This window comes from Rhinopithecus roxellana, chromosome 10 (assembly GCF_007565055.1).
Source record: "Rhinopithecus roxellana isolate Shanxi Qingling chromosome 10, ASM756505v1, whole genome shotgun sequence".
Classification (NCBI taxonomy): Eukaryota; Metazoa; Chordata; class Mammalia; order Primates; family Cercopithecidae; genus Rhinopithecus; species Rhinopithecus roxellana.
Window position 1 is genome coordinate 54,000,116 of NC_044558.1, and position 15,116 is coordinate 54,015,231.

General features: G+C 52.9%; 1 protein-coding gene across 1 annotated transcript in view; it reads right to left on the bottom strand.

Annotated features, from left to right (window-relative positions):
* The window catches only part of LRP1 (LDL receptor related protein 1), an 85,956-nt gene that overhangs the window by 51,401 nt on the left and 19,439 nt on the right, over window positions 1–15,116 (bottom strand). Inside the window, exons 7-14 of the mRNA XM_030939380.1 lie at window positions 8,385–8,547; window positions 8,054–8,276; window positions 6,472–6,661; window positions 5,831–5,974; window positions 4,112–4,348; window positions 2,743–2,923; window positions 1,627–1,849; window positions 257–458 (exon numbers count right to left, since the gene is read on the bottom strand). Of these exons, the coding sequence (XP_030795240.1) occupies window positions 257–458; window positions 1,627–1,849; window positions 2,743–2,923; window positions 4,112–4,348; window positions 5,831–5,974; window positions 6,472–6,661; window positions 8,054–8,276; window positions 8,385–8,547 (1,563 nt within the window). The remainder of the gene's footprint in view (window positions 1–256; window positions 459–1,626; window positions 1,850–2,742; window positions 2,924–4,111; window positions 4,349–5,830; window positions 5,975–6,471; window positions 6,662–8,053; window positions 8,277–8,384; window positions 8,548–15,116) is intronic.

Sequence of the window (15,116 nt, forward strand, 5' to 3'; positions counted from 1 at the left end):
AGATACGGGGACAGAAAGAGGAAATATGGAGAGGAAGAAGATCATGTTGAAGAACAGGAGACACAGACATGGGGCAGGAAGGGAAATGGGGAACAGAGAATCAGATTGTGTTGGGGGAGTTCTCTTCTCAGGATCCTCAAAAGTCAGAGCCTAGGATCCCTGGGAAGTGCCTTCACCCACAGGGAAGTCTCAAATCCCTGCCTAGGTCCCACCACCCCTTCCAGGTCCCACGCTGCCCCTAGCCCCAAGGGGGTACCTTGCTGCTGCTGGGCATCATACATTCGGATCTCAAAGATGGGGGGCCGCTCACTGCGCAGAAGGGTCACAGTGGGGGGTGCACCTCCTACACCCCGTTCCAAGCGGTAGACACTGCCACTCCGATACTCAGTCCAGAAGAGGTAGTTGCCATGGTGACACAGGCCAAAGGCGTGGTTCAGCTCAGGACCTTCATACACAATCTAGGGATGGAGAGGATGTTACTAAGGAGTTGGAAGAAAATTGAGGGAGGCCTGTGAGATCACTGTTTTGTACATTCATTTGTCTATGTCCTGGGCATGGGTTTTGCTTTGTTTCCCCCATTAGCCTGGGAGCCCCTGGGGGTGATAGCTTTGCACACAGTAGGATGGTAGAACCTGAAGCCAGCAGATGATCAAGTGATCCAGCAATGATGCTGATGGTGAGGTTGGTCACCATCCTCACCATCCTCTCCTGGGCTCATTCATATTCATTCATAGTCCCCAAACACACACACGCACACACACGTGCACACACACACACATACAAATGAGCAGATGGTCAGTATTCATCTATTCATTTCTTCAACATTTACCAGGATCTATTATGGGCTGAGCTGTAGTAGGTATTAAGAGGTGAAAACGACATGGTCTCTGCCTGTGAGCTGCCCACTGTCTCATGCAGGGCACATACGGGTGATTCAGTGTGAAGAGGGGTCTGGGGATGACATCCTAGAGGAGGTGGCCCCTGAGCACTCTGCCAGGGGAAGAGGAGCTGGGGTGAACATTCCATGTGGAATGAACTGCATGAGTAATGGCACAGAGGGCAGATGCTCTGTGACGTGTGCTGGGAGGAACAATCTGCCTAGTGCTGCTTGTTCAAAGAGTGTTGGGATGCAGGAAGTGGGCGGGGGGGAAGAGACCAGAGAGGGGGTCAGGGGCCATATCATGAAGGGCCTTATATACTAGAACATGTACATGACTCATGAAGCACATGACAACCCAAATGACCAAGTGTAGAGATATGCCGCCCCTAGGCACTCACACTTGCAGAGAGTGCAGACACACACCAAGGCAGACCGTGTATCTATGCACATACGAGGAGGCGCACATGATGTGTATGCAGAGACTGGCACGTGGACAGTCAACTTCACAGACAACACAAATAGACACAAAGAGACACAAATGGAGGCAATCCTCAAACAAATAACACAATATATAAGATATGCAAGCACACAGATGTACACATCTATAGACGCACAGATAAACATACACAAGGCACACAGGCCTGGACACACACAGATACCCACATCCTCACACAGAACCTCAACCATGCACAAGCATGGTCTAGCAACGCACACGGACTTCCACACACAGGCACATGCCTGCCCACCTTCCGGTCTGTGCCATTGAGCAGTATCGTCTCAATGCGGTCGTAGAAGGCATCCACCCAGTAAAGGCGCCCAGCCGGGATGTCCAGGCTTAGCCCATTGGGCCAAAGCACTGTCTTGGAGGTGACAAAAATGTCTCGGTGTGAGCCGTCCATCCAGGCCCTCTCCAGCCGCCCACGCCGACTGTCCTTGGGGTCCTCCTCCCAGTCTGTCCAGTACATCCACCTGTGGGCAGTGACTGGTCAGCACCACGTGGGCCCACCCTCCCATCAACAGCCTCCCCTGTGATCCCAATCCATGAGTGCTGTCCCAGAGCTCCTCAAAGGGGTCTCCTGTCCTGCTCATCCCTGGACCACACATTTCATTCATTCACTCCATTCAACAAATATTCGTTGAGTGTCTATAAGTTGGGCACAGTTTTGGCATTCAGGGATGCAGTGGAGACCAAGGCAGCCAAGGTCCCCGCTCCCATGGAGCTCCCATCCCACAAGAAACAGGTCAATCAAGGTTACATGGAGAGCAATAAAGGCCAAGAGGGAAATAAAGCAGGGTGATGGGGTGGAGAGTGACCGGGCTGCAGGTGGGGGTGAGTGTGAGCAGAGTGATGGAGAAGGCCACCATGAGGAGGTGGCATGAGTGAGACTTGATGTAGAGAAGGAGCCAGTCCTGCAAATATCTGGGAGTTCTAGGCCGAGGAACTCCAAGAGCAAAAGCCCTGAGACAGGAGGAGCTGGGGTGCTTGTTTGAGAAAGAGACAGCAGGCAGTGGGGACAGAACTTCAAGTGTGGGAAGTGAGATGCAGATGAGGTCAGACAAGGGCCAGGCAGACGCTGTGGGGCTGTGCAAGCCTGATGAAAACGTGGGCCTCATTCTCAGGGTAAGGGGAGCTGGTGGAAGGCTCTGAGCTGGGAGTGACAGGATCAGATTTCTTCTATGTTTAAGGAATTACTCCTATTTCCCTGAAGACAGGGACTCCTTCTCCCCTTGCAGCCTCCCGTTCCTGCTCAAGTATCCTGCCTCAGCTGCCTTCTCCTGCTTCCCTGTCCATTTCATCTTCTAGTTCTCTGAGGCCCACACACTCCCGGCTCCTCCCACCCCCAAGGCCTGGGAGGACTCACCCATTGAGCGGATCCACCACAATAGCCCTGGGGTGTGTCATTTTGCCCTCGATTAAAGTCTTGCGGGTCTGAGCAGCTTTCTCCAGCCTGGCCACGCTGATTGTCTTTTTGGGCCCATCGTCTGTCCAGTACAGATTGTCCCCCATCCAGTCCACAGCCACACCCTCCACATTGTGGATGCCTGTTGGGGGAAGAGGGACCAGTGATGAACAGCTTCAAAGGAAGTTCAAAGCTGCCTGCCTCTGGCCCTCCCGGACTCAGGTACCTTTGAGCAGCCTGGGCTACATAGGGGTGTAGAGACCCTCTGGGGCCCTAGACAGGTGGGTGGGGGCAGGAACACGAGGCTGGAAGAGGAATAGGGGAAGGCCCTGTGTGCTGCCATTTGTATTGGGGCCAGCCTCTCAAAACCACCCATTGCAGACAGTAAACTACATGGCTAATGTGGGCTCTTGCATGAGGGCATCTGGCCTGTGCCTGAGTGGAGAGCTGAAACAACGGGTATGTGGCTCTGGGCACAAGTGTGACATCATATCCTAGGCCTAAAAATCCTGAACTAACAAAATGAATAAATTAGGAAGTGATTTTTCACTTAGCCAAAGGCTTCACTCCAAGTGTCCTTTAAATAGCAGTTCCCTTGGTATAGGGATCCCCAATCTTTTCCTGATGAGTTACTTTTGATTTCCCCAAAGTCTTATGATATGATTGCTGACTGTTGGGTTTTCTCTGAACTGCAGTGTGGATGGGGTGCAGGGCAAAGGTTATAACTGGCATCCGCCAGATTGATGAGGAGGTGGCCTGATCCTGGGGCCCAAGTGCAGATTTGGGGCAGAACTCGTACAGCTCAGAATCCTTCACATAGACATTAAAAAGACGATGCACTGTGAACCTGCCCAAGCAGCTAAGAGGGAAGACCTGGATGCAATTCACAAAACACAATTTTCTCAGGACACAATAGCATGCAGTTTTTGGCAGCTGTAAGGTCAGCTGCACAGACCCTGTGTGTGCACATACGTGTGGGTGTGCCCTGTTTTGATCTGGCAGGCCTGTCTCCAATTCAAGACCTCAGTTGTCTCCTGGCTGTCTGCTGTGTGCAGCTCCAGGGCTCTGAGCCAATGCAGAGAGACCCTGAGTTTTCCCAAGGGCTGGCAAGGACGGCCCATGCTGCCTAACCCATCCATCCTCCTGCCTCTTCAGCTCAGCCAAGAAGGGGGTCACACAGGGGTCAATCTGTCTATCCCCTCATCTCCATGCCAACCAGTGCAGCCAGCCGGTCATCAGGGGACCATCCTGCTGAGAGGGCACCGAGAAACAGATGTCTGGGCCCCAGCCCCTTTCCATCCCCATAGGCCACATCCCTAGGAGCCTGTACCGTCCTTCAGGATGGTCTCCCGCTCAGTGCCATCGATCTTCTGGCGGCCAATGAGGTAGCTGGTGGTGTCAGCAAAGTAGATGAAGCCGGTCTCAGCGTGGAAGTCCAGGGCTCGGGGGTTCATGAGGTTTTCAATGGGGATCATGTGCTCGTCCGGGACCTTGGCCCCCATATCCATGCCCCGGATGATGCCTGGCCGGCCCTTGCCATACACGAGGAACAGCTCGTGCTCCGGCTCTAGAGCAGGCACAAGCCAGGGTACAGTTAGACACACACACGACCATCATCCCCACCCAGGGGCTGCCGCCAAGGGGCTGCAATGCCCTAGCTGTGATGGGTCAGGAGATGTTGGGGAGGTGAGACTCTGGGTCAGACGGACTGACCACACACACACTAACATGCAGGACACTGGGTCTTGGCCGCAACACACCAGGGTCTGACCTCTGCACTCCAAGGGTAGGAAATGAGTGAAGAATATCAGGTTTTCAGCTAAGTGCCACCGATCAGTCATGAAATCAGTGGTATAAAAGGAATACCTTCAAAATATGTTGGAGTCACATCATTGTTTACCACTTCCTCTGCTGCCATCCTAGTGCAAACCACATCACTTCTTGCCCACTACACTGAAACAGTCTCCTGGCTACTTCCCTACTGCCCATCCCCACCCAGCAGCTACGTGACTTTTATACAAATGTGAATCCAATCATGTCACTTCCATTCTCAAAAGTGACCATGAGCTTCCTATCCCAGTTATTATAAAATCCAACCCCTCCCTCCTTCTCTGCCCTCACACTACTCAGTCCCGCTGGCCATCATGCTGTCCCTCTGGCTTGCCACGCTCACGCTGGCCTCGGGGCCTTTGCACTGTTGATTCCCTCTGCCGGACATGCTCCTCCCTCAGGGAGTTACATGGTTGCCCTCTTCATTTCACAGAGAGCTTGGCTCAAATGCCACATCCTCAGAGAGGCCCTCGCTGTCCTCATTAACTTTATTATCTGCTTTATTTATTCATTTATTTTTAATTTTTGAGATGGAGTCTCGCTCTGTTACCCAGGCTGGAGTGTGGTAGTGCCATTTCAGCTCACTGCAACCTCCACCTCCCAGGTTCAAGTGATTCTCCTGCCTCAGCCTCCCGAGTAGCTGGGATTATAGGCATGCACCACCACACCCAGCTAATTTTTGTATTTTCAGTAGAGACGGGGTTTCACCATGTTGGCCAGGCTGGTCTGGAACGCCTCACCTCAAGTGATCTGCCTGCCTCGGCCTCCCAAAGTGCTGGAATTATAGGCATGAGCCACCACGCCTGACTATTCTCCGTTTTATTGTCTTCATAACCACTTATTACCCGTAAAGTTACATATTTATTTGTTTCCCCAACTAGACTATAAGCTCCATGAGGCCACGGACAACATCTGTCTCGTTCACTGCTTAATCCTGGTGACCAGAACAGTGCCAAACACGTAGTGAGTGCTCACTGCTCACTAGACACTTGCTGAATGAATCAGTTTAGTTTTCTGCAGAGTCCAGTGGGCGAGTGAGAAAAGCACGTTTTTCAAATGTGGATTCGAGTCCCATCTCTGCCCTCACTAGCAGGTACACTCTGGGACACTTCCTTCATCTCCCTGCATGTCAGACAGAGGTAGCCAGGCTGTGGGGGACACCTGAGGATAGCCTCCTGCCGCCTCCCAACGGGCACAAACCCCCTTCCCTGTCACTCACTCTTGCATGACTTCCCATCACTGCCCAGGCTGAAGCCGGAGCGGCAGCGGCAGGTCCGCGCCTTGTGACTGTTGGCCAGCAGGCAGATGTCAGAGCAGCCACCCGGCTTCCCGTACTGGTCGTTTTCACAGGCATGGCTCCTCACTGGGGACAGGGTGAAGAGCTGTCAGGACCCCTCAGAGCCCCTGTGCCAGGCCTTGAGAAGGCTTCCTGAATCTGACCACACCCCCTGCTGCTGTGGTCTTTGTGCTTGCCATCCCATTTTAGAATTTGGAAGCCACAGGGGTGGAAATCCTCTGACCCCTCCCCCAACAACCCAGCCTTCAGACTCTTGGGTGGGGGCTTCAGTAGTCAGGGGAGAGAGTTCCAGGGTTGTCCATGGCCAGGTTCTCCTGCTCCAGACTGGCAAGGGGAATGGGAGGGACAGAGTGGGATCTAGAGGCTGAGTGGGTAGACGGGGGCTGGCAGCGGAAGCTGGGGGGCCAGGGCAGGTAGCCCGAGTGGATGGCTAGGAGAATCAGCCATGACACGAAAGAAGCCAGGGTCCCCACAGGAGGGCCCATAGAGGGGCTGTGATCCCAAGGGCCCAGAGCCGTCGTGGGGTAAAGCCAGCTTTGGAGAGGCCATGGAGCCCTGCTCACCTCGGGGCTGACGCCGCTGGTGGTAGATGTGGAGGGCACCACCCTTGTCCACCCGGGTGACAACCTGGTACTCGGTGCTATTAAAGCGGTTCACACGGATCACACTCGTCTTCTGCTGGGCATTGGCATTGTCCGAGTTGGTGGCATAGAGGTAATTCTCAAACACGGTCAGGCCATACAGGTGCTCGATCTGAGATGGGTGGGCAAGAATGGACAGCATGAGATGACAGGGGTTCCTCCCTCTGCCCTGGAGATCCCCTCAGCTTCCTCCAGACTTCATGACCTGCATTCCCGAATTCATCCTGTAGTTTTTAATTTTTATTTATTTATTTTGAGGCAGGACCTCACTCTGTCACCCAGGCTGAAGTACAGTGGCACGATCATGGCTCATTGCAGTCTCCACCTCCTGGGCTTAAGCGATCCTCCTGCTTTAGCCTCTTGAGTAGTCGGGACTACAGGCACATACCACCACACCTGGCTAATTAAAAAAATTTTTTGTGTAGAGATGGGGTTTCCCTATGTTGCTCAGGCTGGTCTCGACTTCCAAGGCTCAAGCAATTCTCCTGCCTCAGCCTCCCAAAGTGCTGGGATTACAGGTGCAGGCTACCATACCTGGCCCCATCATTTTTTAACTCCATGCTTTACTCCTGTCTCCTCTGGTTGGACTAACCTATTCTGAAGATTTTTGCTTGCCCAGATCCCACTCATCCTCTACAGAGCATGTCTTTGAAGAGTTTCTGGGATCTTCTAACCAGAGATGTTTTCTCCTTCTATACGTCCTCCGTGACACTGCTATCTATCCATGTCTGGCACGGTGATTTGTGGACTTATCTCACCCACTCTACTCAGACCCCTTGAGGGCAGAAACCCTGTCCTTCACAGAATTAGGAACTCGGTAGACACTTTAGTGATTTTAGATTGAATTAAAGTTGGGCTCTAAACTCTGTCCACAGAGGACATTCTTAGCCTGTTATGAGGGCTAAGAGGACACGCTTGCCCCAAGCAAGCCCTGTAACACCCTGACTACCCATATAGCTTATCTGTGGTGGCCAACTGTCCTAGTTTGCCTAAGACAAAGGTAAGGGTTTGCTGGCTTACCAGACTTTCAGGGCTAAAACTGGGATAGTCCTAGGCAAACTGGGCTGGTTGCTCACCCTAATTATCCCAGAATGGAGATGCTACCTCCGAGCCAGCAAGGCTTCTAGACCAGGTTCCAGTGCTATCACCTGGCTTTGCAAACACAGGCAGATCACCTAACCTCTTTGATCCTGCTTTTTCATCTGCTGAAAGGGAACTGAACCACCTCCCTGTTCATCAACTAGGGGTTATTATAAGGGTCAAATGAGAAAAAGGAAGTAAACAGAAGTGGTGTCTCTAAAATGACTGTTCCCATCACAGTGGAAGACATATCTTGTCCTTTCTCTGCAGTATTCACGCCCACCCTACTCCCACTAGAGGCCTGGGTCATCCACACACTTTACCAGGAGACTCAGAGAACGGTTCCCCTACAGAGGCTTCCCCCTCACCAGAAGGCCCTGGATCACGGTTCCCCCACAAAAGCCTCAGACAGCAGCTCCCTCACCAGGATGCCCTGGATGATGGTCTGGCGGCCCTTGCCCTCATAGTCCACCACTTCAATATAGTCCAGGTAGGCATCTGCCCAGTAGACAAGGCGGCTGACCAGGTCCAGCGTGATGCCGTGAGGAAACACAATCTTGCTGTCGACAAGCTTGGTGCGGTTCTGCCCATCCATGTCACAACGTTCCACCTTTGGGATCTGCCCATAGTCAGTGAAAAACACCTTCCTGTGGGAAGATGCGTGTTAAATGGGGTCTGGACATTGGGCACCCTCCTTACCACTGTAGCCTCAGCCTCCCACCTTCCAGGGCCAGAACCCCGCCTGCCACTCTCACCCCATGGCAGGATCCAGGGCAATGCCCTTGGGGTTGTAGAGTTCCAGGTCTAGCAATGTGACACATGTGTCCCCATTTCTGTTGCAGACAAAGATCCTATCATCGATGTCATCCACAAAGTAGAAGTTGCCTGTCAGCCAGTCGATGGCCATCTGTTCCACGTCTGGAGAGTATGAATGAAAGAGCCATGGGGTGGGGTAGGCCCTCTTGCAGAGATGCCCACCCTTTGCTGGTGAGAACCCACACCTGGAAGCCCACCTTCTCTGGATGACCTCCCACCCAACACCCCCATGCTGAGCTCAGGGTGGATATACAGGAGGCCTTGCATAAATGCTGGCTGGCCGGTTGACTGACAGGCTTCCCAATTCTAGCCCATCCTTGAAAAGGGACCATCTTCTCAGGGCACCAAAAGGTAGAGAGCACAGGTCCACTAGCTCAGTCCAGTATTCTTTTTTAACTTTGCTTTTACTTGGGATAAGAGCATTCAGGCTACCAAAACATTACACATCTTTGCTTTTCACTGGACTTTTATCTACTTTCTTTCTTTTTTTTTTTTTTAGAGACAGAGTCTCGCTCTGTCGCCCAGGCTGGAGTGCAGTGGCAGGATCTCGGCTCACCGCAAGGTCCGCCTCCTGGGTTCATGCCATTCTCCTGCCTCAGCCTCAAGGGTAGCTGGGACTACAGGCGCCCGCCACCACGCCCAGCTAATTTTTTTGTGTTTTTAGTGGAGACAGGGTTTCACTGTGTTAGCCAGGATGGTCTCAATCTCCTGACCTTGTGATCCGCCCGCCTCAGCCTCCCAAAGCGCTGGGATTACAGGGGTAAGCCACTGAACCCAGCCCTTTTATCTGCTTTTTATGATAAATCTAGTTATCTCATGCTAAGCAGAAGCACTGACTGGAAGCTGGACATAAGGCATAAATTTTTGAAGTGGAAAAGCAGGGTACATGCTAATAAATCCAGTTTGAGAGAAAAGTATTTTAAAATATGAGCTCTACAGAGATGCAAAAGGGAAGATCCATGGGGGCAAAAGGTTGGGCACCAGTGACACGGACCAAACTTCCTCTACTCAGTCCCAGTCCCCTGTTCCTGCAATGTCTTTATTGCTCAATGTCCTCATGTCCTGGGGAGGGTCAGAAGAGGTGGGGAGTAAGTCACAGGGCAGGAGGAGAGAGAGTCTAAGAGGAGGGCCATGAAAGAACCCTCAGGGTAAACTGAGGTATGGCTCAGAAAAAGGTGGGCTTAAGGAGGATGGGAGTTGGGGAAGAAGATGGAGCCCTGCTGCCTAGACTCAGTTTCAGGCATGGTTCTGGAGGAGATGGAAGAGTCCAAGAAGGGCCAAAGGAAAGAGAGGCAGGGCAAGGGTGGCTGGAATTCAGGGAGGCAGGAAGTCTGGGGACAGGGACACCTGCTGGCCTCCTCTGGGCTCCTCCTCTCCAGGACCACTGGCTTCCTTCCATCTACTCACTGCCCACTTTAACTACCACCATCAGAGATGATGCCTCTTGCAAACTGGGAAACTCCTAAGGCAGTGACTTTCTGGGACCCCTGCCTGGAACTCCACTTCCACTAGTTTCCCTAACAGCTAAAGAAATCGTTGGGCTACCTGCTTTGGGCTGAAACTCATCCTCCATTACCCATACTCAACCCAACAGGGATTCTTCTGCCCCCACACAGCTACAGGTATAATGACTTGCTGTTCTGCTTGACTGCTCCCTAATTTCCCCCTCCTCCCCACAGGAATTCAGGGGCTGCTCCCTAACAGTGGGTGGGGGTGGGGTGGGGGCAACAAGAACAGGAACACAGCTCTCAAGGAACTTGGCTAGGCCCTGAAACTGACTCAGAGTCACAGGACAGGAAGGGAAGGAGCCAACTGAGGGCTTCACCAAACTAGTTTCTTCTTCAGGTCCCCTCTACTAAATCCCACCCCAATGCCTGGAGAACAAGGCCACAGAGTCGATATATTACCCCCGTAAGCATTCATGCATCCCCAAGCCCAGCCACTCTTTCCTCTGGGCCCCCAATACTGTCCCATCCTCACAAGATTAGAGAAAGGGGGACGAGTAGCTTGAGGAGGCCAAGGCCCTGTAGGAAGAGGGCCCAGTGCAGGGGTAAGGCAACCAAATTCTTTGCCCCACACGCTGTAACCACAGAGAAAACAGATTCAAATGAATGCTGCTGGGCTGTCTCCAAAGGAAATCGAAGTCTCAAAGCGGGGACCTGCCTGCAGCCCCTGGCAGCCAGCAGGGTGGCTGGAAGTCAAACAGGGCGGCGTGCCCTTTACTTGGTGGGCACGGCAGGGGTCTGGGGGCTGCTGGCATGTATATGAACTTTATCAGTGAAAGCTGTTTTCCCAGCACCAGCTGGCGCAGCTACGGCCGGCCTTCTCTCCGACTTCCTGAGGCTTCCCTGAGTCACTGCCCAGCCCTAGGGCTGGCAATAACCTGCCCCTGCTCCCCCTATCCACCCTTGGCAAGAGGGAGGAGGAAGAAACCTGCAGAGATCTGATGCCACCATCCCAGGTGCAGCTCCACAATCAGCCCCCCCAGCCTCAGGATGTGGCCTGGATTCCCTCCCAATTCCGGGAAGGAAGGCAGAGAGATCATCCCTGCTCTCAGATATTTACCCTTGGCCGGTCTCCCTTCCACCTCCCCAAAGGCCAGGCAGGGCCCCACTCAGCAGGCCGGTGAGGAGTTGGCAAGAATTGGAGTCCTCAGCCTGCCTGGCCTCCCCTTTGGTATTTTTGCAGCTGGAGACTATTAGTTGCAAGCAAAAATCCTTTGTTATCCAACCCCCTGCACCACATTATTTTTCTCTCTCTTAAAGTTCAGATTCCTCTGCCTGCCCCACCACACACGCACATATGCACACACACACATGCATACACAGTCACCCGCACACATACACTTGGCCACCATGCCAAGGCCAGTGTAGAGAGATGGGCTCGAATTGAGAGGAGGAACCTTGCCTCCAGGGCTGCCCTATAGGCAGTATCTGGGCCACCCCTCTCTGTCTTATGAATTGGGGTCCAGGTGGAGTCCTGGGCTTCAGCCCAGAGATGCTGATCATTCTGGCTCCACCAACCCTGAGGGGAGCCATCCCCTTGCGGCCCAGCCTTCTAAGGGCCAACTCACCCCAGCGCACCTTCTGAAAGGGGCTCTGGCCAAAGACCGAAAATCCTGAAAACGGGAGAATCTCAAATAAACCCAAGGGGAGAGAGGGAGGCTGTGTTGTGGGAGGAGCTGGGGACGGTCTAGGGGCAGAAGGGCAGGGGATTCCAGCTTCAAGAGGGAGGCTAGGAAGCAGGGAAGAGGTGCAGGAGTCAGACGAGAGACCGCAGCTGCCCGTGATGTCACAGAGGACTTTCAGTTCCAGGCCCCAGAATAGACCTGGTGTCCTTGCACCCCATCCCACTGCTCAGCATCTGCACTCACTACAACTCCAGCTTTTCTCAACTTCTTCATTGCCATTGTTCAAGAGGCATTTCCGTACATGGTGGCTGCTTTCTCAAACACACAGGCCCCACCCCATGCCCAAGAAGACTCTAGCTTCAGCTGTAGGATTCTAGTCATCTGCTCTAAAATAAGGAAATCTGAAGGAAGAAGCCTTTATGCCCTGAGAAAATGTCACCCAACACATCTACACACCCAGAGAGTGTATACACATCCAAAGAGGTCCCTGGACCTCTAACCACATCCCCAGGGAGCACACTAGATTCTGGCCCTTGTTCCAGGAGCCTCCCCACCTCTCCTCCTATCATTCTGCTCTGCCCTGGGTCCAGCTGGGCCCTAGACACTCACAGCCTGAGTTTGAATTCTGGTTCCGTCACCTTCCAACTGAGGCTATAGGCAAGTTACTTAATGTCTCTGAGTCTCTGTTTCCTCATCTGTAAAACTGGATGGTGGACTAACAGCACTTAGCACTGGGCCTGGTGCATGATAAACACTCCCCACATGGGGGCTGCGGTTCCCACCATGTCCTCCCCTCCCCAAGCCCATCCTTTCCCATCTTTTCCACCAAGTCGCCCTCTGTGCCTCCAGCCAGAGCCCTGTGGTCTCCTGACTCTGGATGGGCCCTCCAGGTGGGCCATTTGGGGCTAACACCTACTATTCATCAAGACTCAGCTCAGGCTCCCAGAAGGAAGCTTGCCCTATTAGAAGGACATTTTCGAGGCCAGGCGCAGTGGCTCATGCCTGTAATCCCAACACTTTGAGAGGCCGAGGCGGGTGGATCACGAGGTCAGGAGATCGAGACTATCCTGGCTAACACAATGAAACCCCGACTCTCCTAAAAATACAAAAAAATTAGCTGGGTGAGGTGGCGGGCACCTGTAGTCCCAGCTACTCAGGAGGCTGAGGTAGGAGAATGGCGTGAACCCAGGAGGCGAAGCTTGGAGTGAGCCGAGATCACGCCACTGCACTCCAGCCTGGCCAACAGAGCAAGACTCTGTCTCAAAAAACAAACAAACAAACAAACAAAAAAAACAGAAGGAAGTTTTCCTGTTACAGGCTCCATAGGCCTCTGGAGCTTATTTGATCATGGCCTCTTCACCTGACTACAAATACTGAAAGGAGGGCGCTGCCTTTTGTCTCTGTCCCAGGCGCCTGACACACATGTATTGATCCGTTGAACAAATATTTACTGAAGACTGAGTCCCCCAGTCTGTTGTTCTAGAGCTGGGACATCATTTCCCCCCTCTCTTCTACTGCCAGGATCCTCCCTCTCTGGCCTTGGGACACTCCAAGACAGTGGGAGAGGACAGTCTGTCTGGTAATCCCACTCAGGGATCTTGCCTGGGGGCTGGGAGAGATGGCGGAGAGTCTGAGGACTTCGAAGGTGGAAAGGAGGCCTCGTGGTGAGCCTGGCAGCTCTGCTAAATGACGTGGCCTCATGCTCCTTGTTTCCTGCTGGGTCCCGACTTCAGCTCTTCCTCCTTCCACCAGCCAGTCTGGAGCTTAGCCGTGTTGTGTCACCTCCTTCCCCTGGGCTCCCTTCCTACTCCTGCCTGTGATTTCAGTCTGAAGTTATGTACCGCTACCTTCCCCTGCCTGGCTTAGGTCCCCAAGAGGCATTTCAACCTAGATCCCAGGGATGACGCCTGGATTCCGCTCAGCCCATCCTAGGGTCTTCCCTCTATTGAGAAATCCTTGCCGGGCTCTAAAACACATCTTTCTTGCTTAAGTTACTTCCTTTGGCTGGAAAACAGCGAGGGGAGTGCTGGGAGCAGTCTGGGTGGAGAGGCAACTTCAAGGAGACAGCGGGGGAGGAGAGGACAGGGCTGGATCTGGGCCGGGAGACACAGGGCTGGCCCTGGCCAGGAGAGAGGAGGAGCAAGAGTGAGCTGTTAAATGATTAGGAAACTCAGAACAGGAATGGGAAGCAAAAGTGCCAGGATGCAGGGGGCCCAAGGCCAAAGAGTGAGGTGGCTAGAGCCACCCCTTCCCAAACAGCCTGTCATCCTGTGGGTCAGAAAGGGAAAGGAAGGGCATGGTTAGCTTTCACATGTGAAGTCTGGAAGTGCTCTGTAGGCACGGGTGGGAGGCTGAGAGGGTCCAGGGGTGCCCAGCACAGTGAGGAGGTAGCACCCCTTCCAGTAGCAGCAGCCAGTTCATTAGACTCAGAGGGGCAGCTGTCTGCCCCTTCTTTGCCTCCCCTCTAGACAAATCACTACCCCATTTCCTGTTGTGATTTCGAAAACACACACACTAAAAAAATAAATAAAAGAAAGAGAGAGGAAGGGAAAAGTGAAGTTGGCCAGCTGGACTTGGGGACCCATTTCGCAACCTTGCTGCCTGCAGCCTAGGGGGCCTTTGCTGAGCTCCCCAGCCACCTCCTTCTTCCCCATGCAGCATGGTGCAGGGAGCGGAACCCTGAGACCTCTGAGGGCCCCTTCAGACCATCCTTTCACACACAGTCCAAACTCCTGAGTGACTTCAGCAAACCCGATTTCCTTTAAGGCCTCTATTTACAACCTCAGAACCTCCCCTCACCATACACACACATGTTCCCAGGGCCCTACTCTTGCAGTCTGCCTCATTCTTTCTACAGTGGTGGCATCCTCCAAGGTGAAGGGAATACAGATCAGAGGAGCTCAGCTTAGGAAATGCAGGGCTCGGCTGGGGTGGGTAGACTGCACTACCAGCCCTGCCCAGGGGCAGCCTGGCAGGAGGCTGGACAAAGCTGGGGTTACAGGCTCCATAGGCCTCTGGAGCTGAGAGACTGGTCAGAGGTGGGGGCGAGAGTGCGCAGGCCTGGTTCCTGACTCAGGGACTATCAGGCCTGTTGATCCCTCTGGGTCTCAATTTTCAGAATTTTAGTCTTTTGTGTATCACTTTCAAAATGTCTGCCATGCTTATGTACAGCTTGTGCTACTGTTTATTGCCAGTTATTTCAATTAACTTACTTTTCTTATTTCACTGCATCCTAAACAATTGCTGAAATAACAGATTTGATGTGCTAGTTACAGGAGTTTCCTAATGTATATCAAATAAAAACGTAACAGTTAAAAAAAAAAACAAAAAAAAAAAAAACTTGTGCAGGTACCACCTACAATCAAATCAATGCATAGCCCCTTTGAGAAAGCAGTAGTGAAAGCCAGGGCTGCTCTTGGTGCTGGCCAAGGGTCTTCCCTCCTCTTCCAGCTTTCACCATCGAGTTCTCTGGTCTTGGAATTCGAGCCTCATAGACCTCCCCAAACCACTGGGCCAGTGGCAGAGGGAAAGGGGAGGTAAT